Genomic DNA, 23,820 nt, shown 5'->3' with positions numbered 1-23,820 from the left:
TTTAGAAAAAACAGATTGGCTTGTATGCTAAGTAGGGAAGACCAATTTATTAACTGAGATCTTGTTTAAATGGACAAGCAGAGTGTTAAGCCTCTAAGTCAAACTAAGTCGTCAGACCTCTCATTTTTTCTCCCATTCCTAGCTCCAATTTTTTTTTTTTTTTTTTGAGACAGATATCGTTCTGTCACCCAGGCTGGAGTGCAGTGGCACAATCTTGGCTCACTGCAACCTCTGCCTCCCTCCCGGGTTCAAGCGATTCTCCTGCCTCAGCCTCCCGAGTAGCTGGGATTACAGGCGCCACCTGTAATTATAGTGCACCGCCATGCCCAGCTAATTTTTATATTTTTAGTAGAGACGGGGTTTCACCATGTTGGCCAGGCTGGTCTCGAACTCCTGACCTCAGGTGATCTGCCTGCTTCGGCCTCCCAAAGTGCTGGGATTACACCACACGCGGCCCCTAACTCCTTTAATATCTTTGTAAATAGTATTGTCCTTTGACTGGATTTGAAGTTTTAACAACGGGAATTAGCTGAATTAATTTGGTTTTCTTTGAACTGGTATTCCATTTTTACATTTTTCTTCTTCTTTGGTTCATTTTCCCCCGATTTATAAAAGCACTATATGCTCACTATAGGAAATTTGCAAAGGGTGGGGAAGTATAATGACACAAAGAGAAAGAACTACTACTCAAAGGGTATCATCACTCTTCGCTTTTTATTCTGCTTCTTTTTTTCCCCCCCATACAAGATCTGTTTCCAAACTTTAAGTATTCATAAACTTTCCTCTCCTTCTACTGATTTTTAAATGTAAAGTTGGGTATTTTGGGTATTTTGGGAGTTGGTTAGGGCACTGGATATTAATGTAGCTCTTCAGTCTCCAAAGCATGAAACTTCAAGGTAGGAAAGGTGCTTAATGGTGATTTCATGCAGCATCTCACCAACTGAGACTCAGAACTTATTTACTGAGGCTCCAGTGATTCATGCAGCATTGTATAGCACTGAGTGGCAGCATTAACTCGCTCCAGATCTCTGGTGTTCTCTGTCTTCAGAGATACCTTGCTGCTTAGAGGGAAACTTGACACTACCCATGCCTGCATATCTTTGAAAGAGAGGTTCGGAGAGGGGCAGGAGATAATTTTCAAGCATTTAAAGTGTATAGTTTCTTTTAGGTTTTCATTTTTCTGTTTACATTTTCAGGTTTGGGGCTTTAGCACCTTGCAGAAAACAGAGCCACAGAGCTGCCTTTCTTATCAAGTCTCCCTATAAAACTGAGTGGCTCTGGGAAACTCAGCCTGCGACCCCAGAGTGGGTGAAGATAGGATCAAGATGGCCATGTGGCAGGGTAAGAAATTAGCACTTATTCTTCTAACTGGTTTTTCCTCCTACTCTATTCTCTACCCTCACCCAACCATTCCCCACCCAGCCAATGGCAGGCAGCCAGCTGTTCTTTAATTTAACCCTTTGTCTTTGGAAGGACAAAACACATTAGTTTAAAAAGAAGCTGCTGCTAGCTATAAGTTTAAATTATTTAAAAGTGGGGTTGGAGGAGAAGTAGGAAAATGGCATGCCAGCAACATTTAAAAGAACTCCCTTCATTTAAACAAGTGATCGTTGGGGGGTTATATGCCAGGAGACAGGATATTTTTTCCCATTTGCGTTTTTCATTTGTTTCTGGCAAATTTCTATCATAAGATTCCCCACCATAAGGTTGGGGAGACAGATGTCAGTGCCTCTCCAGCTTCATCTTCCCAATAAAAACTTTGTGATGTATGCAGTTTGAAAGAGCATATTTAATGTTACAGTGTTTATGTTTATATTTGATACAATATAAACATTGAGAAGGAAAATGCCTATTTTAATAATATGAACTACCTGAGAGCAAAGCTCAGTAGTATCTTAGCTGATGTATTACATCTCTCATGAACTTGTGAATTCCTACCACATACAAAATTATGTTTTATTTTTAGTGGGGTTGAGGCTTGTGCCCTTTGGAGGGTTTAGGAATCTCCAGGGTTATGTGGGATTTTTATGGTTATCAAAAGTGAGTGTGGGTTTAAGAAATGATGACAAACACTACCAAAATTGGCCTGTGACCCATAAAAAGTTAAAGACCACTTAAATGGAGTAGAATGAAATAGCTTGAATATCTAGAAATATTCAGCAGGTTGGTTAGTTGGTGGTCGAATGTATCTTTTAAAAATGTTTCATTGTGTTGGTTGTGACTTTATGTACGCACACAAATGTAACAAGTAGTTTCCATGTATAAAGATTATCAATTTGAAGACATTTATGGAAACGGGATTTGGCCTGTATGCTTGCTTTGACTCACACAATGGGCGTTTATCAAGAGCAGTTTGGATATTCTTGCTTAAATCCTGAGACATTCTTTCATTCAACAAACGAAATACAGAGATGAATAAGTTGCAGGATGCTAGAAGATTCCTTGTCATCTAAAGACAGACACATAAACAAATAATTTCGCCACGTTGAATAAGTTAGAATAGAGAGGTACAAAAAGCAAAGGAAGCCCCGAGAAAAGCTTGATGAAGTCTGAGTTTTGAGCTGGTCTAAAAAAATGAGTAGGAGTTTGCCAGATGGGCAAATGAGAGAATTGCATTCTGGGCAGACAGAGCAGCACTGTTTGGGAAGTTCCAAGTTGCTCTGTTTGCCTCATGTGAGATGTGTAGGGGCACGACCTCAGACGAAGCAGGGAAGGTAGTTGGAGGCCAGATAATAAAGAGCCTTGTATGTTCTAGGAAGGATTTTACACTTTATCCTGAAGACAAAGATTCTAAACAGGGAAGTAACATAATCAGATTTTGTTTTAGAAAGATTACTTTGGCAGCAGTGCTGAGCTGGAAATGGTGAAAACTAGGAGTCAGTCAGGAGGTTTCTGGAATAGTTTAGGGGAGAGATGGTAAGGGTCTGAACAGAAGCAGGGGCAGAAAGGTTAGAGATAATGGAATTCTAGAATATTCTGTGAGTGGATGTGGCAAGAAATGGGCCTGGATTAACTACCAGCTTGGGTGCCTGGGGGCCACTGGTGCCATTCTCTGGCATGGGGAGCATGAGAGGCAGCTGATGGGCATGGGGATGGTACACTGAATTTGGATGACCTGTTTGGGTTGAGACACCTGTGGGCTGTCAGGTTGATGTTTCAAAGACAGTTTTGAAAGTACAGAACTGAGGTTGGCACAGATGGGGATCTAAAGTTTTGTCCCTGATGGTGCATAAAGAGCTTGTATTTTTTTTCTCTGTAGTTAATGGAAATGTCATTACTAGTTAATGATTTATTTTATAATAAAAACATTTTAATGTTTAACAACTCTTAATCATAATGTCATATTTTCATAGTAAATAATGTATTTTGCAAGCCCAGGTCCTGAAATCAGATGTGCTTAAAATTACATTGAAGTGAAACCTCATTTTTCCAGCATTAGTGAAGAGGGGAGTGTTCCGTATAAGTAAGCTCTTTGGGTAACTGCAGCTTATCCCTTGTTTTGGGTAACCTCTGAAGTAACCAGCAAAATACGATGATAGTTTGGAAGCAGTGTGGTATGATAGTTATATGTGTGGGTCTGAGTTCCACTCCATTGGTTCCGTCACTTGGTAGCTACGAGGCCTTGGGCAAGTCACTTAATCCCTCTGTGTGCAAGTTTTCTCCTTTACAAAATGGAGATAGCAATATAACTCATCCCATTGCTGAGTATATAGCCAAAAGAAAGGAAATCAGTATTGAAGAGACAGCTGCACTCCTATGTTTATTGCAGCACTACTCACAATAGCCAAGATAGGAAATCAACCTAAGTGTCCATCACTGGATGAATGGATAAAAAACATGTGTTACATATATTCAACAAAATATTATTCAGCCATAAAAAGAATGAAATCCTGTCATTTGCAGCAACATGGATGGAACTGGAAGTCATTATGTTAAGTGAAATAAGCCAGGCATGGAAAGATAAATACTGCATATTCTCACTCATATGTGGGAGCTAAAAAATGTGGATCTCATGAAGGTAGAAAGTCGAATGGTGGTTTCCAGAGGCTGGGAAGGGAAGGAGGTTGGGGAAGGAAGAGAAGTGGGTTAATGGATATAAACATACAGCTAGAGAGAATGAAAAAGTTCTAGTGTTCAATAGTACAGTAGGGAGACTACAGTTAACAATAATTTATTATATATTTCAAAATGTCTTGAAGAAAAAACTTGGAATGTTTCTAACACAAAGAAAAGGTAAATGTTAGAGGTGATAGATATCCCAATTACTCTGATTTGATCATTACACATTGTATGCATGTATCAAAATATCACATATACCCCCAAAATATGTACAGCTATTATATATCAATTTTTGAAAAGGGGGAAAAGCAGAACACCTGATAGACTTGGTGTGATGACAAATTAAGCTAATATATGCAGAGCACATTTACTGGAACATAGTAAATGCCATATAAGTGTGTGCCATTATTATAATAGTGAGACATTTAGAATATTATTTAGCATATAGTAAGTGCTCAGTAAAATTTAGCAATAGCTGTTATTACTACTGTCTCTATTATTTTCCTATAACCTGGGGTGGGACAGGGACCTTGTTCTGTGGAGGTAATTTCAGGTTGTCCTCGTAAGCCCTGTCCTGTGGTTGTCTGTTTGGGTCTTTAAATAGAAGTTTAGACTTGAAAAGATCCTTAGAAAACATCTAGCGCCTGGGCGCGGTGGCTCACACCTGTAATCCCAGCACTTTGGGTGGGGTGGATCACGAGGTCAGGAGATCGAGACCATCCTGGCTAACACGGTGAAACCCTGTCTCTACTAAAAATACAAAAAATTAGCCGGGCGTGGTGGCGGGCGCCTGTAGTCCCAGCTGCTCGGGAGGCTGAGGCGGGAGAATGGCGTGAACCCAGGAGGCAGAGCTGGCAGTGAGCCAAGATCACGCCACTGCACTCTAGCCTGGGCGACAGAGCGAGACTCTGTCTCAAAAAAAAAAAAAAAAAAAAAAAAGGATCCAGGTCACCTAATTCCCTATTCCAGTATTCTTTCTGTGGGCTCATGGAAGAGGGAATGCATGAGTCTGTTCTCAGCTCAAGGAAGCTTCTGAGTCAGTCTCTAGAGCTTGTTGAGGAACCTTAAGGACTACAGGAACCCAAATCTCCTTAGGTTCTTGGCTCATTGCTGTCTGGTTCCTCCATGGAGAATTTGATCTGAATTCCCATACCGCTTAAATGGGGCCAATGTTATTTTGACTTCACTTAATGGAGCCCTCTAATATATTTTTCTGGCCACTTTAAACAGTGTACTGAGCATAATTTAATATTTTTGATAACTCAGGGTTATCATTAATAACCTCCAGCCAGTTTGAAGTTGGAGACTTGTGTTGTCAGGTGTTATTTATTTATTCCATTAACATTTATTGAACACTAGTTGTACAGCAGGCACTCTGCTGGGCCCTAGAAATGCAATGGTCAGTGGAAACAGGTATGGTCTCTACTATCATGGAGCTTATCAACCATGATAAAGGTAGCACTTCAAATTAATGAAATGATTTATTTAACACGTGTGCTGAAGTAATTTGGAAAAAATGACAGCATAAATTTAGAAGGGTTAATATAATGTTTCTTAATAGAGGAGGGGGCATCAGAATTACCTGTAGTGCTTTAAAAAATATTCCTACTCAGGTCCCCATTCCCCCAAATTGTGATTCAGTCTTAAGACCTGAGCATTGCAATCCTGTTTTAGAACTACGGCAATAAATAGTTTTTTCTTTTTTTTTGAGAGAGGGCAATGATAAAGGAACTAAAAAAATATGGAAGACTATGTATATAATCTTGGGGATAGGGAAGATATTTGTGTGCATAATATCAAAGGTAGAATAATGAAAAAGATTAATATAATCAATTATATGAAAATTTAAAATTTCTGCACAAACCATAAAGTTAATGAGAAAACAAAAACAATTGCAGCAAGATTCATTATCTGTAACACAAAGACTTAACAGGGCAATAAGAAAAAACAAATATTCTACTAGAAAAATGTACAAAGGTCGAGGGAAAATGTGCAAAGGGAAATATATCAAAGAAGAAATGCAAATGGCCAGTAAACATGTATCTCAGCAGTAGTCAAATAAAGGGGAATTAGAACGGCATACCATTTTCTCCAGTGTAATTTGCAGAGATTAAAAAGGAATGACAGAACTCACTGTTGGCAAAGACGCAAGGAAGCAGATGTTCTCATACACTTGTGGTGGGAATGTCAGTTTGGCAATATTTATTAAAAGCTTTAAAAAATATGTTTACCTTCTGACCCAGCAATTCATTTTCTTGGAATTTATCCTAAGGAAGTAATTAAGGGTGTGCACAAAGATGTATCAATAAGGAGATTAATTGCAGCATTTTCTATAATGGGAAAAATTGAAAACACTTGCATTTTGATGCATCTATACAACAGAATATGGTAATTTCCAAAAATAATAATGTAGAGTTCTATTTAGTAACATAGAAATAGGTTCATGACATAATGTTAAACCCAGGGGTCAGGGAGTGGGGGAGCAGGGTAAAGCAGATTCCAACTGTCGATACAGTCATCCCTCCATGTACTCGGGGAATTTGAAGACCCCAAATATACTAAAATCCTAGCATACTCAAGTCCTGCAGTTGGCCTTACAGAACCTGCATATAGGAAAATTTGGCCTTCCATATTCATGGGTTTCATATTCTGAGATTACTGTATTTTCCATCTGTGCATTTGGTTGAAAAACATCTGCGTGTAAGTGAACCTGTGCAGTTCAAACCCGTATTGTTCAAGGGTCAACTGTCATTAACAGTATGGACTCTGGGCTTAAACCTGAATTCAAATCCCAGCTACACCTTTATCAGCTGCGTACTATTGGGTGTATTACTTGTCTTAGTGTTCCTTGATTTCCCCATCAGTAAAATGGGGATAAAATAGTAGCTAACCTACCAGTTCCTATCTAATGTGCCCAAAGATCACCTGGTGATCTTTCCAAACTTCCCAAGCCCAGGCCTCACTCAGCCCAATTAAATCTGAATCTCTGGGGATGGGACAGAGCCCAGTATTGTTGAAGTTCCCCAGGTGATTCTAATGTGCAAACAAGTTTGAGAAAGCCGAGCAGTTGTTGAGGGGATTGTTGAAGGGATTAAATGAGAAAAATCACAGTGCCTGTCATGTGGTAAGTACTCAGTACATAGTAACTATTATTATTGTTGCTTTTTAAAAATTATTAATAGTGTGATCCTATTTTAATTTATGTGTTTGTGTCCATGTATGGATAGTATAAAAAAAAGTCTGAGAGGATATATACAAAAGTATTTTAAAAAAGAAATTATAGTTGACTTTATTTTTGCTTACATGTATCTTTCCATTTTTCTGTAAATAGCATGGATTGTTAATTTTAAAAAGTATAATTTCTGAAGGAAATATCAGATATATGTACCCAGCTTTATATACTAAGGTATTTATAGTGAAAAAACTGAAGACATAGTTTTCATACTAGGGGAATATAAGTATATTATGATAGTTCTGAACAGTATAATATCTGGCCATTAAAAATAAAGACTAGCTGAGTGTGGTGGCTTATACCTGTAATCCCAGGACTTTTGGAGGCCAAGGCAGGAGGATTGCTTGAGTTCAGGAGTTCAAGACTAGCCTGGGCAACACAGACTCTGTCTCTACTAAAATAAAACTTTTTTTTTTTTTTTGAGACAGAGTTTCGCTAACTAGCCAGGCATGGTCGTGCACGCCTGTCATCCCAGCTACTCGGACGGCTGACATGGGATCACTGGACCCCAGGAGATTGAGGCTATAGTGAGCTATGATCTCGCCACTGCACCCCAGCCTGGGCAACAGAGTGAGACCCTGTCTCAAAACAAAACAAAACAAAAAAATAAAAAACAAGACTGATGCTGTGGGGACTCCCTCTGTCACCCAACCTGGAGTGTAGTGGTAGGATCTTGGCTCACTGCAACCTCAAACTCCCAGGCTCAAGCAATCCTCCCACCTCAGCCTCCTGAGTAGCTGGGTCTACAGGCACACACCACTATACTTGGCTAATTTTTGTAGTGTTTGTAGAGACAGGGTTTTGCCTTGTTGCCCAGACTGGTCTCGAACTCCTAAGCTCAGGCGATCCACCTGTCTTGGCCTCCCAAAGTGCAGGGATTACAGGCGTGAGCCATCATGCCTGGACCCATCTCTCTCTTTTTAACTCAAGTGTGGGTTTATGTATCTCTGTGTGTTTACATGTTGCATATACACCTATTAAGTGAAGATAAATACAGAAAGAAAGGAAATGATCCAAAGTTGTTGCACTGGCTGTCTCCAGGTGATAGGATACAGTTACTTTTATATTCCTTTTATTATACTTTTATTTACTTTCAAATTTTATACAATGAATGTGTATAACTTTTATAACCAGAAAACAAGTGATTTGAAAATGAGATATAAGAGTCAGTAGACTCTCAACAAGTACCTGGCAGCAAGGAGCACAGCATGTGTGGCCCCCTGGACAACTGCTTCAGTCACTCTGTGTGCCCTTCTGCCTTCCAACAAAAGAGCAAAAGAGAAGAAACCAGGCCCCTGAGGGTTTGGTTAGAACAGGATTTTTGCTATTAATACTTCCTCAAGTATTCTTGTAATTTTTCACTGTCTCTCCCATTGACTACAAAAAACTCTTTTGGAAGATGTGCAAAAGATGGGAAATTACACTGCATCTAATGTAGAGGTTGCAGAATAAGGTGAGGTGGCAAAATATACATCAGGCTAAGTGTGAAAATAAGGCAGAGGAAAATCATAATAAAATAGTTGCAACGAGAAACTGTTCTTCAAATTGAAAGGAAGTATATGTTTTGACTGTGCAGATTTTTTTTGGCACATTGCAGTGTATTTGTAAACACTCTGGTGATTTAGCTAACACATGGGGGGTGGGGAGCAAGAGGGAGCCTCACAAAGCAGTCAGTGAATTGACGAAAGCTTCAGTGTGAAATCTGGGTAGCCATGTGGCTTGCTAATTGGACCACTATCACCTAAGAGAAGCCATCTGGTCCTGCCTGTTGACCGAAACAAAAGTAGGTAACTCTTGAAAGAAAGTCAGGTTGTTAGAGCAGGAATAAAGAAGCAGGCAGCCCACACCCCCATCCCCTTTTCCTCTATCTGACACAGTGCCTCACCTATAGCAGGTACTCAAGAAACGAGTTCTTTGTCAATTAAAATAATAAAATAAATAATTTTTAAAAAGAAATGAGTTCCTTGTCTCTCTTCGCCTTTTGCCTTTCCATAACTCTCTAAGGGGGAGAAATTGGTGGGGAATGGATTCTGATGGAAGGCATTGCATAGAGGGTAAACGAAAACAACCTTTCAAAAAATTATTCTCTAAGAGTCAGTTATTCTTTCCCAAGCACGCAGTTGTGGAGGGAGCACAGGTCTTGGAGTGTGATAACCTGAATCTGAACTCAGGTCTGCCATTTGGTAGCCAAAGTTATTTAAACTCCAAAAGCCTCAATTGTCACATCTGGGGTCAAGTGTCATGTCTGCAGACAGACTTGCTGGATTTGTATCCTGACTGTCACTACTAGCCATGTGACTTTGGGCAGGTTATTTAATCTCTGTGTCTTACCCTCTTCATCTGTAAAATGGGGTTAATACTAATACCTACTCAGGATTATTGGGAGGATATAGTGAGTGAATACAAATGCAGCAAAGCACTTGCAAATGCTGGCCTTTACTATTATAATATGTGAAAGGTTATGATAATATTTACTGCACATGCTTCTAGATGAGAGTCAGTCATCAAAATGCCTGGTCCATTATAGCTGTTCTGATTGGATTATAAGTTTCGGCATGAAAAATAAAATTAGGTATATTATGAAAGAGATGTTTTTAAACTGGAAGGAGTCTTCAGAGGTGATCTGTTTCAGATGTATAATCTTGCAAAGGAAGAAACTGAGGCCCAGTGAGACTTATTTTAGGCCACATAGCTGTCACATCGTACCCAAAGCCAGGATTAGACCCTGGGGCTCCTGATAATCAGTGCTACCCAGCCCGCTCTTTCTCTGTCAGTCTGTCTACCTATTTGGTCCTACAGCATTGCACTGCCTTCCCCAGGCTTGGATATCTTACAGTTTTCTGTTGAATCTTAGTCTTTTCCTACTATGCTTTATTGCTACCATGAAAAGTTTAGTTTTTTTTTTTTCTCCCCTCAAAAATAGGTTTTTCATTGAGGCTTCCAGGATGTTTTTTTTCCCCTTTTCACTATGTTAGCTTATGAAATAAACTGTAAGTTCTTATTATTTAACCAGAATTATGATTCAGCTTCCTGTTTCATGTAATGCTGTTCTGTGTGTCAAGGGTTGGGGGAGGCGGGACTAGAAAGTTTCACTATTGGTGGCTACAAATGCCAGATTCTTCTTCTTCTTCTCCTTCCTACCTTCTGTTAACTACCCAGTATTTATAGACCCATAGTCAGGTCAAAGAAGCTGTTGAGGAGTTAATAGTATGAAGTATCTCCCTTAATAATGTCATATTTTGATGATTTTCAACCCAATACCATTCTGGCATTAGGTGGCATTTTATTATATTTATTTAGGATTTCTGCCCTGACTACATCCAGGAGGAACATAGAACAACACAGAAATTAAAACATAGAGCAATTAGAAATAAATGCAGGGCAGGGACCATCCAGTGGAAATGAAATCGATATTACTAGGCATGTGAGATATTAGACACTGAAGTTTTCTCTTTCTTTTCTTCTGTGTCCCTCCCTCCAAAAGATAAACACAATACGTTACATTGTTGACATCTTCTGGCCAAAAACGTGTTCAGATGCAGAAGAAAACCCTGGCTCTGTCTATGCTAAATCTTCTGGTCCTTCCACTACCCTCCCTTTGGTCTGGCCTTACCTGTGGCCACCTGTGACTCAGCACTGAATATTCCCAGGTTGAAATAATGATCTTTCCTATTTAGCTTTGAGAATGGTGAGAGATAGGTAGGCAAGAGAGTTCCTGCCATCCAAATTCTCAACTCTGTCAAGCTGTTCTTTTCCTTGGGTCCTGTACCCCAGTAATACATAATAATAATAGAGTTTCCTTATCTTACATTTCTCTGTATTGAATAATTATACCACCGTGGACCCAGATGTCAAAGTCCAAATTCTAAGAGACACCATACATTTCTTGTTCCCCCTTAGCTGCAGTCCGACCCTGCTGGCCTAGATCATTTCAGTAGGTAGCATTCCTAGCAAGCACCTGCTTACCTTTCAGCCATGAGCTTTCCGGAAGCCTCCCCCATCCTCTGCTAAAATTAGCCTCTGGCTCTATTGTATAGTCCTTGAGGGCATTGACTGCACTTGTTCAATATTTTTGTTCTCACATCTGCTGTGTGCCAGGCAGGCATTGTGTTGGGTAGATGCTGGGGTTATAGCAGTGAACACAAAAGTCATGATCCCTGCCCTCTTAAGCCTTGCAGTCTCGTGGGGGAGTTGGAGTGCAAATAAATACACAGCTATTTTCTTATAAAGTGTTGTGAGTGCTAGAAAAGTCAAGTCCTATGAAAAAGAATAGTAGAGACTGAATTTATAGAGAGAAGAAGGGAATGGGAGGAAGTGACAAGTTCATCTGAGACCTGAAAGATGAGGAGGAGTTATCCAGGCAAAAAGTTGGGGGAACAGCATCCCAGGCAGAGGAGACAAGGTGGAAATCCCTGAGGTGGGGAGAATCCCTGGGTCCTTTCCCAGCATGGTCCATTGCAGCTGGACCATAGTGAATGAGGCATAAAGGGACATGTGATAAAGTTGGAAAGATGGGCAGGGGACAGGTCATACGGGGTTTTGTAGGCCATGTTACCAAGTACTCTAACTTGGTAACATGAAGGCCTTGGAGATAGATTGGATATGGCAGAGTGACCAGTGAATGAGTGAGGAGTGTCTCATTCATCTTATACCGAATACCTGGCAGAGAGTGCCCAGCATATAGTATGTGCTCATTGAATCTTTGTTTAATGAGTAATAACTGCCTTGTGTTCCTATCAGGATTGCCATGGAGATGAAATGAGATAAGGTATGCTAAGATGCTTTGTAAAATAATTCACTAGATTCTATGTAGTGATGCTTACAGATCTTCACTGTCACTAGGAACCACATCCCCCCAACTCCATTCTCTGTTAAACTAGCAAAATCTTTCAATTAGTTCATCCCATGCCATGAATATGCTGATGTACTGTGTTCTTACATATTCAATGTGTCTCTTTTATCAATGCCTTTAACTAATTATGGGTGAGTGGAAACTACCTTATATCACACCATTATGTGACACTCCTGGTGTTAGAGATAATTATGGGTAGTAGTGCCAGGAGCAGTATAACTTTCTCTTCTGTGCTAAATCTACTTCTAAATCTCTCAACCTATATAATTCATTATTTAGGAGCTGGATTAATACTGAGGAATAGCACCCTCTGAATTTGCATTTGGATAAGGGCAAGGCTAATCATATCAGGATGTGGTTGCTACCAATTATGGCACTTGGTTTTCTAGACTGTTAAAAGACGTAACAAAATGATCAGCGTTTTGCTATTTTTGTGTTAAATATCTGTTCCCTATTTAAACTGCAGGAACTTCAGAGGATTGACTGAAAAGCCCAGCTCTGTGTACTGTTGGTAGGATATAGGTTGATAGAATCCATTAGAGGGCACTTTGAAAGACTTTCTCAAAATGTAACTTGTACACCTTTTGTCCCAATGAATCTATTCTCAAAAGGAACTGCACAAATGTCACTTGTTACAAGGATGTTGGTTGCCTTCTTGTTGCCATCTTTTTTACTATCAACAGTCTTATTAATGTACAGCATGAGAGACCAGTCATGCTAATTATGGTATTTACATACTATGGTATGCTGTTCATTTCATTTAAAAGAGTAAAGTAGCCTGGATGTGGTGGTTCACGCCTGTAATCCCAGCAATTTAGGAGGCTCAGGTGGAAAGATCACTTGGGATCAGGAGTTTGAGGCTGCAGTGAATGTGCCGCTGCACTCCAGCCAGGATGATAGAGTGAGACCCTGTCTCAAATAAGAAAATGAAACAGTAAAGTAGGTATACATATAGTGACAGGGAATGGTGTCCAAGATAAATTTTTAAGTGAAAAAAGGGGTGCAGAATGGTATATATTATAGGATCCCACTTGTTCAACACAAAGAAGGGAGGTATTATATAAGAATTTGTGTATATGTGTTCTTGCATATGCTTAGAAAATTTCAAGGATGACGCACAAGAAATAGTTGTCAGTTACCTTGGAGATTAGAGGTGGCGAGGCTAGGGATTTTAGTTTTCACTTGACACCTTTCTGTACTGCTTGACTTGTTTACAACAACCTATAAAACCTTTAAATACTAAAATTTAAATAAAAACTGTACCTCACTAGATTCTTTCCTCAACAATTTATACTAAGAAATAAAAGGAATATTAGTGGTTGAGGTGAGAGATCAGGTCTGAAGCAAAGGAGGCTGACTCTGATGAAACCAAGGGCCTCTAAAAGCTACCTCTGTGGCCAGAGGACTTAGGAGAGATGTTGCTTTGTTAAAGCATAATGCTAAGAAAACAAGTAAGATTAAATTGGGTAAAAATTACTTTATTAGTTTTTTGATGAAACAGTTGTAATCATGTCATTAGTTTTGATCTCTGGATATATTAATACCTAAACAGCATAGTAATTGTATTCCAGACTACAATTTAAACATTAAATGTTTCAATGTGTAGAATGATAGCTGTTTTTCTTGTTCAATTTGTTTAAATGTTGCAAGTGAATGCTAAGCTACAGTTTCTTGAGCTTTTTACTTAAGGACCTGAGGAAAAATGCAAGTATAATCTTATGCTTGAAGTAGAGAAGATATAAATTACCTGATATTTACCTTATAATGTTTGGATTAAGTTAAATCTTCAAATTCTTAAGGCCCCTTCTAGCTCAGTCTTCCCCTAAAAAGGGCTTTTGTCTGAGATACAAGAAGTCAAAGGGTTGTCTGTCAGAGTGTCCTCTTGGTTTGGCATAATGAAGAGTTCCTTCACCCAGTTGTGGATGTTCAGAGACAAGAGTCACTATCCTGTGTTAAGTGACCCTCCTTCTCTAACATTTGGGGTTTTAGCCAGGAGATAGGTGGTAGAACACAAGACAGGTTTTACTCTAGGATGTTGATTGAGAAAGATATATAATCGGGCAGGTGGTAGAGACTGGAGTAATGGGAACAAATTGTGAGAAAAGAAAAGGCTATGTAATTTCAGGCTGTAGAAAGACTGGAATCAGGGGTAGAAAGACTGGAATCATAAAGAATGCAACTTTTGCCATATTTTTTCTGGTTGTGGGAACCAGAATATGAGGAACTACCTGGAATTTGGTTTTCAGTTGAACCTGGACCTGGAGGTTATGCCTAGAGAACGAGGCATAAAGATTCTTATCTTTGTTGGTGATCACAGAAGCTGTTAGAACTGGCCCCAGCTTGGACCGGGCATGAAGGAGGGAGGAATTGGGAGAAGAAACCAGACATCCTAGAAAGACAGAGAAGATGCTGAACTCTGAGCGGGCTGGACTTTGTATGTGCTCAAAGCCTGTACTTGACTGCCCTGCATGGAGGATGTTGCTTACATTTCTTACTCCATAATAAAATATTCTGAGTTGACTGAGGTCGAGAAAGAGAAAAGAACCAATAATAATAGCTACCATTTATGAGTACTTACCATGTGCTTTTTTTTTGAGACAGAGTCTTGTTCTGTCACCTAGGCTGGAGTGCAGTGGCATGATCTGGGCTCACTGCAACTTCTGCCTCCTGGGTTCAAGTAATTCTCATGCGTCAGCTTCCCAAGTAACTGGGACTACAGGCATGCACCACCACGCCTGGCTAGTTTTTGTATTTTTAGTAGAGACAGAGTTTCACCATGTTGGCCAGGCTGGTCTCAAACTGGCCTCAAGTGATCGCCCACCTTGGCCTCCCAAAGTGCTGGGATTGCAGGTGTGAGCCACCATGCCCAGCCTACCATGTGCTTTTAAAAGTGCTTTACATGGATTATCTCATTTAATCTTTCCAGTAACGGTGTAGCAGATAGGAACTGAGGCATAAAGTGGTTGAGTCGTATTCTGAAATTGTAATGGGTAGAGCCTGAGTCTGAGGCAGTCTGCCTCTAGAACCTGTGCTTTTAGTTATTCTGTATTTCTAGGACCATAGCTCCCAGAATCCCTTCTTCACTGCCACCCCCAATCAATCAAGGTAATGGCCAGCTGTGAAAGAAGGAAATTTCCTATTAGAGTACTATTGCTGTGGCCCTAATGAACAAGTGAAATGATTTTAAGGGAGTAAGAAAGCAGAGGCTTGAATAAAACCTGTGGGTAAGTGAAGTACAATTCTGTAGCCAAAATTCTGTTTTCTTTCTAAATTTAAATAAGTGATTTTGTATCTTCTGTGTGGAAGACACTATTAGGTATTATGTGTGAGACTAAGAAGATTCAGAAGCAGATACTGTCCTTCCAAAAGCTAGTCTCTGAGGAAGTTAAAACATGTGCACTAATAACCATAACCCAAGCTTATGTTAGAGATATGGTTAGAGAGTCATGGACTACCACAGAAGTTAGACAAAGGTGAGGAGGTGGCATGTGAGGAAGACCATGCAGTATGGGTAGGTTCTTCTGTAGCTGGAGATGTCAGAGATATGATTGCAGCCAGCAAAGTACCAGGTACATTTGACGGAACTTGAAAGTGTCATGCCAGACCTGTTGTATTTATATACATTGTCTCATTAACTCTTTGTAACAACGCTTTATTGACCAAATGATTTAATTGTCAAAACGAGGACACTTTTGAGAGTGGAGTACTAATCAGATGGAATAGGAATAAACAGGGGCTCAGGAAAACCAGGACCTATGAGGCAGTTGTTATTATTCCCACTTAACACATTAGAAAATGAGGCCACAGATCACATAGCTAGGAATTGGTGGAGCTAGGATTTGAATCCAATCCTGGCTTCAAAACTAAAAGATTCATACTTCCTTCCATATACAATGGGGTGCAATTGAAGGGCTTTGAGCAGAGAACTGTCATAGTCAGAACTATGCAGGACAGATGGAAAGGAAGGACTGGAATTGGGGTGATGAGTTAAGAGATTGCTGAATAAGATTCATGTAGAACATTCCAACGACCTGTATATAAGATGTTAACTTTGGAATTTAAAGGAAGTGATAAATGTAAGAGATATCACAAAGCACAAAGGAATACATGACAAAGTTAGACTACTGGGCAACTTTGAAGGGAGAAGAAGAGTAAAAGGTAATGTAGGATTTCAAATTATTTTAATGAAAACATTTTGTTAATCAAAAGTAGCCACTAAGGTAACTTAGAAAGATAATGTGTGTTTTCACTAGTGTACTAAACTAAGAGACAATCTGCTTCTCAGTATAGTTGACTTACTGACTTGTAATCATGAGCAAATTATTTAACCCTTTCTTGCCCAGATTTACTTATCTTTAAAACATAATGTTGTCTCCCACTACAAAAGCCCCATGAACTAGCACCGATTGAATGCTTCTTTATCTCCACATTTTCAAAATTTGAGTGCTCATGCTCAATAATGTGAAATTGCATCCTAGTGTTAAATACAACCACTTTTATATCATATTGCAAAACAGTAATAATATTTATCATGTGATATGTTATCACTCCCTTCTGAACTCCTGCGTCTGTTATTACCTTTAACTAGTTGCCAGATAAATTGTAATGCCAGCTTTATAACATCTTTTCTGCCATTGTCTTCAGCTGTTATTTAACTTCTTTATTATGGTTTAACTTTCTTATATGTTTATCTTAGCTCCCCAATAGAGTAGAAGATACTTTAGGGATGGGAACATAGTTTATACATCCCTCCATTCCTCCTAATTCCTTAGGTAGAGTCACCCAGGAAGTATTTATTGATCTGATTCAACCAGTTCATGTGGCACAATAAGACTTTTTGTTTTGTACATTATACCCTGTTAATATGGTCTCAAATAGTATTGGATTTTGGATAATTATTTCTTACTCTGAACTCATAATGATCCCAGAACCCGCTTTTCCCTCCAAGTTTCTATCTGCCTGTCCCTTTCTCTTCTAATTTTTTCAAAAATGTGCATGTCATCCCTGTGCAGGGACCATGCTAATCTTCTCTGTATCATTCTAATTTTAGTATATGTGCTGCTGAAATAAGCGCCCTTTCAATTTTTTTTTTTTTTTTTTTTTAAGATGGAGTCTCACTCTGTTGCCAGGCTGGAGTGCAGTGGCGTGATCTAAGTTCACTGCAACCTCCGACTCCCTGGTTCAAGCGATTCTCCTGCCTCAGCGATTCTCCTGCCTCAGCCTCCCGAGTAGCTGCATTTATAGGCGTGAGCCACCACGCCCAGCTAATTTTTTCTTTTGTATTTTTAATAGAGACAGGGTTTTACCATGTTGGCCAGGATGGTCTCGATCTCCTGACCTCATGATCCACCTGCGTTGGCCTCCCAAAGTGCTGGGATTACAGGCTTGAGTCACCATGCCCGGCTACCCTTTCGATTTTTTTTGTTTGGAGACAGAATCTTGCTCTGTCTCCCAGGCTGGAGTGCGGTGGCACGATCTCCACTTTCTGCAACCTCCGCTCCCTGGGTTCAGGCAATTCTCCTGCCTCAGCCTCCTGAGTAGCTGGGACTACGTGCACATGCTGCCACGCCCAGCTAATTTTTTGTATTTTAGTGGGGTTTCACTGTGTTGCCCAGACTAGTCTTGAACTCCTGAGCTCAGGCAATCCACCCACTTCAGCCTCCCAAAGTGCTAGGATTAAAGGCATGAGCCACCACGCCCATCCTAATTTTTTAAACAAGAACCTTTCTATGCCTTTACTTAAATATTAATGTAATTAAATTTTTATTTATTGTTCTTCTTGTTAGTTTTAGCTTTATTATCACATATATTTCATAAATACCTTTATTCAAGGAGTTAATAAAACATCATTTGCTATATTTGTTTTCTGTTGCTGCATAATGGATTACCACAAACTTAATTGCTCAGAACAACAAACATTTATTATCTTGCAGTTTCCATGGGTCAGGAGATAGTCATGGCTCAACTTGGTCCTCTGCTCAGGGTCTCACAGGCTGCAATCAAGGTGTTGGCAGAACCGGTGGTCTCATCTCAGGCTCAGGGTTCTCTTCCAAGCTCATGTGATTGTTGGCAGAATTTAGTTCTTTGTGGTTGTGGGATTGAGGCCCTCAGATCCTAGGGGCTGCCTGTAATTCCCTGTCACATGGTCTTTCCATAGGCAGTTCATATAACAGCACCTTGTTTTTCAAGGCTTGCGAGGGATAAAGTCTCAGTTTGTCTCTCAAAATGGCAAGAAGGAATCAATAATATACACATATATATCTAGTCATGGGAGTGACTTCCGATTACCCTTGCCATATTCTATTGGTTAGAACCTACTCACATGTCCCACCCATACTCAGGGAAAGGGGATTAAACAAGGACATGAATATCAGGAGGTGGACATCATTGGGGGTCACCTTATGGTCTGTCTGCTGTATTTGGCATAGCTCTGAATCAGGCTAATTGAATACTTTCTTTTTCTTTTTTTTCTTTTTATTTTTTGAGATGGAGTTTCCCTGTTGTTGCCCAGGCTAGAGTACAGTGGCATCTCGGCTCACCACAACCTCCACCTCCTGGGTTCAGGCGATTCTCCTGCCTCAGTCTCCCGAGTAGCTGGGATTACAGGCATGTGCCACCACGCCTGGCTAATTTTGTATTTTTAGTAGAGTTGGGGTTTCTCCATGTTGGTCAGGCTGGTTTTGAATTCCCGACCTCAGGTGATCTGCCCGCCTCAGCCTCCCAAAGTGCTGGGATTAGAGGCGTGAGCCACCGTGCCTGGCCAAGACTTTTTAACTTACTGTTATCCATCAACAAACACTCACTGGGCAAGGCTCTTCTAATAGCTGTGACTCTAACTTTACTGTCATCCACCAAATTTTTTCATCTACTTACAAAGATAAAATGAGAGATGATGTTCAGTAATTTGCCTGAAGTCATTCATTGTGTGAGGCCTTCCACTGAGACAGAGTGCTGGAGTGGGAGCAAAATTGAGATGATTTGAATTTGGGTACCTATCAGATATCCACATATATCCCGTGGCCTGGGGTATAAAGAGGGTCTGGTCTCTAGTAGAGATTTGGGGACTCTTCATGTATAGATGATATATGAAGCCTAGGATTTGAGTATACGTTGAGAGGGAAAAGGTGCCAAAGGTAGAATTCTGGGGGAAATCCAGGTACTCAGTTTGAGGGACTTCTCTCACCTCCTTATATAACAACCCAAACAAAAAGGAGACAAAGTTGTATTATTTTGTCTACTTCTGCTTGAGTCCCTTCTCTGTCTGTTTATTATAGATACTATTTACTCAATTATACCTCTTTTCTTCTGGTTTTTTCTTCTCTTCCTTTTCACTGGACCCATTCGCTATCATCCATAAACATGTTCTGGTCTCCCTTTGCTGTATCTTCTGGCTACCAATACCTATCTAGTCAGCCACTTAATGTTTCTGGGCCTCAATTTCCTCAGAGATTGAGGGACGTGATGTAGGGAGGAGGTTATGATTTTTAAGAGGCCTCTTTCTGACCTAAATTTTGTTCTGCCATCTTATTTCTCTACCTTTTCCCGTTTTGGGTTGTGTTGACTGTTCAGTTCCTTTTTGAAACTTCCCTCCCTGGGCCACAGAGTTGTACTCCTCTAGTTCCCTTTCTGCCTGCCTCTGTCACTGCTTCTCCATTACTTTTGTTTCCTCCTGCCTCCTAATTATGTCCATATTCAGGGGTGTCAAGTTCTTTGTCTTTTCTCTCTTTATACTCACTGCCTCAGAGATTTCATCTACACTCCTGGCTTTACCTTTTTTTTTTAATTATAGAAGTAACACACAATTACATGTTCCTATTAAAAAATAATATAGATGCATCTAGAGTAAAAAGTGAAAATGCCCCTTCAACTTCATCCTTAGACGTAACCACCATTATCTGATTGGTGTTCTTTCTCCAGGTGTTGAGTCCCAAATCTATAAAGGTAGCTCTAAACTCTAGTTTTCATCAATAGCTGCAATCAGGATACTTTTATTTGGATGCTCCACTATCAGCATGTAAAATCAGCTAGCTGAATGACTTTGGGCATGTGGTTGATATGGTGTTTTTTTTTGTTGTTTTTTTTTTTTTTTTTTTTTTTAAATTCTGTGGTTCTTTCATGTCTTGTATTTATTTCTTTTTGTGTCTCCATAGCATTAAACAGTAAATATTCCTTACATGTTTGGTTGATTCTGTTATTTTGCAGCTCATTAGTACTCCTTCCCAATTTGCTTATATGCATAGACCCAAGGAAATAGAATAACCCTCTGTTAGTACTTTGGGTGAAAAGGTGGGTGGCTGAGTATAGGGCTTAATCATTGGGAACCAGAACACATGAGCAGTTCAATGGGTAACAGTAAGTATGGGGGCTTGATGGAGGAGAATGGGGTGGTAGATGGGTAGTATATTGAAAACTTTGGACAGTAAATTAAAGCCAGGGTGCTAACATTCAATAAATATATCATGGGTTGTAAAATATAAATATCTTAATCTAAAATATTAGCTACCAAAATCACTGTTCATATGAAAACATTGTTTTGGCTCTGAAAAAGATACATGGATAATCTCTGCAGTGTAATGGGTCATTTTGCAAAAGTATGTTCTACTGTATGTGTATTAAATGCAAATTAATTGGAAAGATTGCCAATGAGAGTGTATCATTGCATGTTGTATTAATGAGGCTGTATCGCATAAGCAGTTACACACTGAAAATTGCCAGTCTCTGTAAAAGCTTAATTCCAAAGAAATTTAGTGTAATCATGGACAGGATCCATAGTAGTGGTTCTCAACTGGGGGCAATTTTACCCCCTGGGGAAATTTAGCAATGTCTGGAGACATTTTTGTCACAATTGTGGGGAGGCGTTACTGGCATCTAGTGGGAACAGGCCAGGTAAGCTGATAAACATCCTACAATGCACAGGCCAACTCCCTACCACGAAGAATTATCTGACCCAAGATGTCAGTAATGCTGAAGTTGAGGAATCTTCATGAAGGGAATTTTGGGTAGGGCAGGAGACCCATGGAGGTGACCATTGATGCCCCTTTGTATTAATGCTGATGTCCTGTAATTCTTAACCTTGCTACCTAGTTGAAAGCTAGAGGTTATGACAATTGTTTGGCTTTTAGTAACAGCATATATATCAGATAGATGGACCCATTTATTTTCTTTTCTAGGTGTTTTGGTTATTTGACTATTAAAGTAACTTATCCCCAGACTTTGTCAGTGCTGATTTTTTTTCAACGGGAACTTACCGCCAGAACGTTTAAAGAGCAACAGACAAAAATGCTGAGACTTGATAAAATTTTATGTTGAGTTATTGCATATTAATACTTAGTCCTAAATACTGTATGCAAATGTATCTTAAACTGAGATATAGCTCAGGAGTGTAAATGGGTTGGCTAAGGTAATGTAGTGATTTATTCATAGACCCAAGGCCAGAAATCAGATTCCTTGATTCCCAGGCCATTATTCCTTTGATTTGGCTATTGCTTCTGTATAACATCTTTTCTGCTTTGAGTTTCCTGAAGAGCACAATCAAGTATGTCGAAGATTGAATCATGTTAGGTGCTGGATGTTTTGCACATTTATACAAGAATATTCAATATTACCAGTCATCTTAAAAAAGCAACAAAATAACCCAAAATAATGCTGAGTAAAACACAAGAAGTTATGTTACTTTTTCACTTAGTAACACGGATGAAATATTACAGCAAATGGGGACAGAGCTTAAAGGAAGTGGTAGGGTGAAAGGACCATTAGTGTAACACAGCTGGATGGCATTTCTCTAAGCTACCATTTTGAAGAATGTTGCTCTTTGGACTGACTCCCAAACTCCATCTGGCTAGCACTTTGGAATTTTAAATGGGTAAAAAATATGATTTTCCATTGCTCCCAGCTGCCCTGCATGGTTTAATAGACAACTATGTAAAAGACAGGGAGTAGAACCAGCATTTGCTTTGCTTTATGAAATTGGGAAATATACTTGGTTTTTTAGCTCAAGTTTTTTCATAAGTAGATGATATGGTAGAGGATTATGGTAGTTAATATTTATTGAATCCTTACAATTTATCAGGTACTAAGCCCTTCCACATATTATATTATTAAACCTCAATATAGTTCTGTAAGGTAAATACCATTATTACCCCTCTTTTAAAGTTGAGGAACTGAGGCAAAGAGAAATTAAGTAACTAGCTTTCACAGCTAATAAGTAGTTCCTGGTATGAATTGAGATATACTGTAAGTGTAAAATACACACTAGATTTCAAAGACAGCGTGATAAAAAAATGTAAAATATCTCAACAATGTTCTGTATTGATTACATGTTAAAATGATAATATTTTGCTTTTTAAAAAATTCTTAGTTTTTGTGGATACATAGTAAGTGTATATATTTATGGGGTACATGAAATGTTTTGATACAGGCATGTAATACATAGTAATCACATCATGGAGAATGGGGTATCTATCCCTTCAAGCATTGTTTGTGTTACAAACAATCCAATTATACTCTTTTAGTTCTTTAAAAATGTATAGTTAAATTATTATTGACTGTAGTCACCCTGTTGTGCTATCCAATAGTAGGTCTTATTCATTCTAGCTATTTTTGGTACCCATTAACCATCCCTACCTTCCCCATAGTCTCCCACTACCCTTCCCATTCTCTGGTAACCACCCGTTTACTCTCTATGTCCATTGAAGTAATATTTTGGATATATTGGGTCAAATAAATTAGAGTGTTAAAGTTAATTTCACCCATTTCTTTGTGCTTTTCTTAAGGTGGCATCCAGAAAATTTCAGATTACATATGTGGCTCACATTTTTGTATTTCTGTTAGACAGCACTGCTCTAGAGAGTTTCATCTAGCTCCTGGAGGTGGGTGATATCTCATCCTTATATCATGTACATGAGACTAAAAGCTGAAGAAGCCAAAAAATTAGATACATTGGATTAAAGTTTGCTGTTGTAGCCATTAAGTCTCTAAGGTGACATTAGGCCTATTCTCTAATGTTTGCATTATTAAGGGGTAAGGAACAAGGAAGCTGTTAAACTTAGGTACATTCTAGGGTTTTAGTCCCATAAACATCTATTGAATAACTGTGTAAGGCATTGTGTTGATACTGTGGCTCATATAAAAATCAGTGACTTAGACTTTGCCATCAGTATACACGCAACTGTTCATAAAATCATATATAATGGAGTGGTAGAAACAAAGGGCTTAGAATCTTAAGAGAACAAGAGGTTATTTGCAGCTAGCATGAGGGTGGAAGGTTTAGGAAGGAGGTGACATTTGAGCTGGTTGGAGAAAGATGGATAGGATTTCAGTAGAGGTCCCCTCTATACTCAAAGGAACGTGCAGAACTGGGTGACAGGTCACTGAACTGACATGCTTTTCTCTTCACAAAACGGAAACTCTGTGCAGCACAACATGGAGAGAGGTCAGAGACCTTGACATGTAGGTTTTTTAAGGGCCCATTTGTGTTGATATGCCTTCCTCATCAGACCCCTGTCTTGCATATACATAGAAACTTCCAATCATAGAATACACTGCTTATCTAAGTCTTTTGGTTTCTGACATCCTGGATCAGCCAGGCAGCAAGTGATGAAACACATGGCTCATGCCTGTGCATATGTTTCTAGTTATGCATAGATGAATGGGCAGGCAGATAAATTGTTTTTAAACT

General features: G+C 39.4%; 1 protein-coding gene and 1 non-coding gene across 4 annotated transcripts in view; one reads left to right on the top strand and one right to left on the bottom strand.

Moving 5' to 3' along the window:
- Positions 1-23,820, top strand: part of CLCN5 (chloride voltage-gated channel 5) — a 162,412-nt gene that overhangs the window by 1,410 nt on the left and 137,182 nt on the right. For all 3 annotated transcript variants that reach the window (XM_007991720.3, XM_007991719.3, XM_037994925.2), the window contains one exon: positions 1,197-1,341. In XM_007991720.3, coding sequence (XP_007989911.1) covers positions 1,326-1,341 — 16 coding nt within the window. In that variant the 5' untranslated portion in view covers positions 1,197-1,325. The remainder of the gene's footprint in view (positions 1-1,196; positions 1,342-23,820) is intronic.
- Positions 17,111-17,217, bottom strand: LOC119622611 (U6 spliceosomal RNA). The gene has a single exon (XR_005239221.1). It is a non-coding gene; the product is annotated as a U6 spliceosomal RNA (small nuclear RNA).

Source organism: Chlorocebus sabaeus, chromosome X, assembly GCF_047675955.1.
Source record: "Chlorocebus sabaeus isolate Y175 chromosome X, mChlSab1.0.hap1, whole genome shotgun sequence".
NCBI classification, from domain to species: Eukaryota; Metazoa; Chordata; class Mammalia; order Primates; family Cercopithecidae; genus Chlorocebus; species Chlorocebus sabaeus.
The sequence above is the reverse complement of the archived record's forward strand: the minus strand, read 5'-3'. Positions and strand labels throughout refer to the sequence as shown.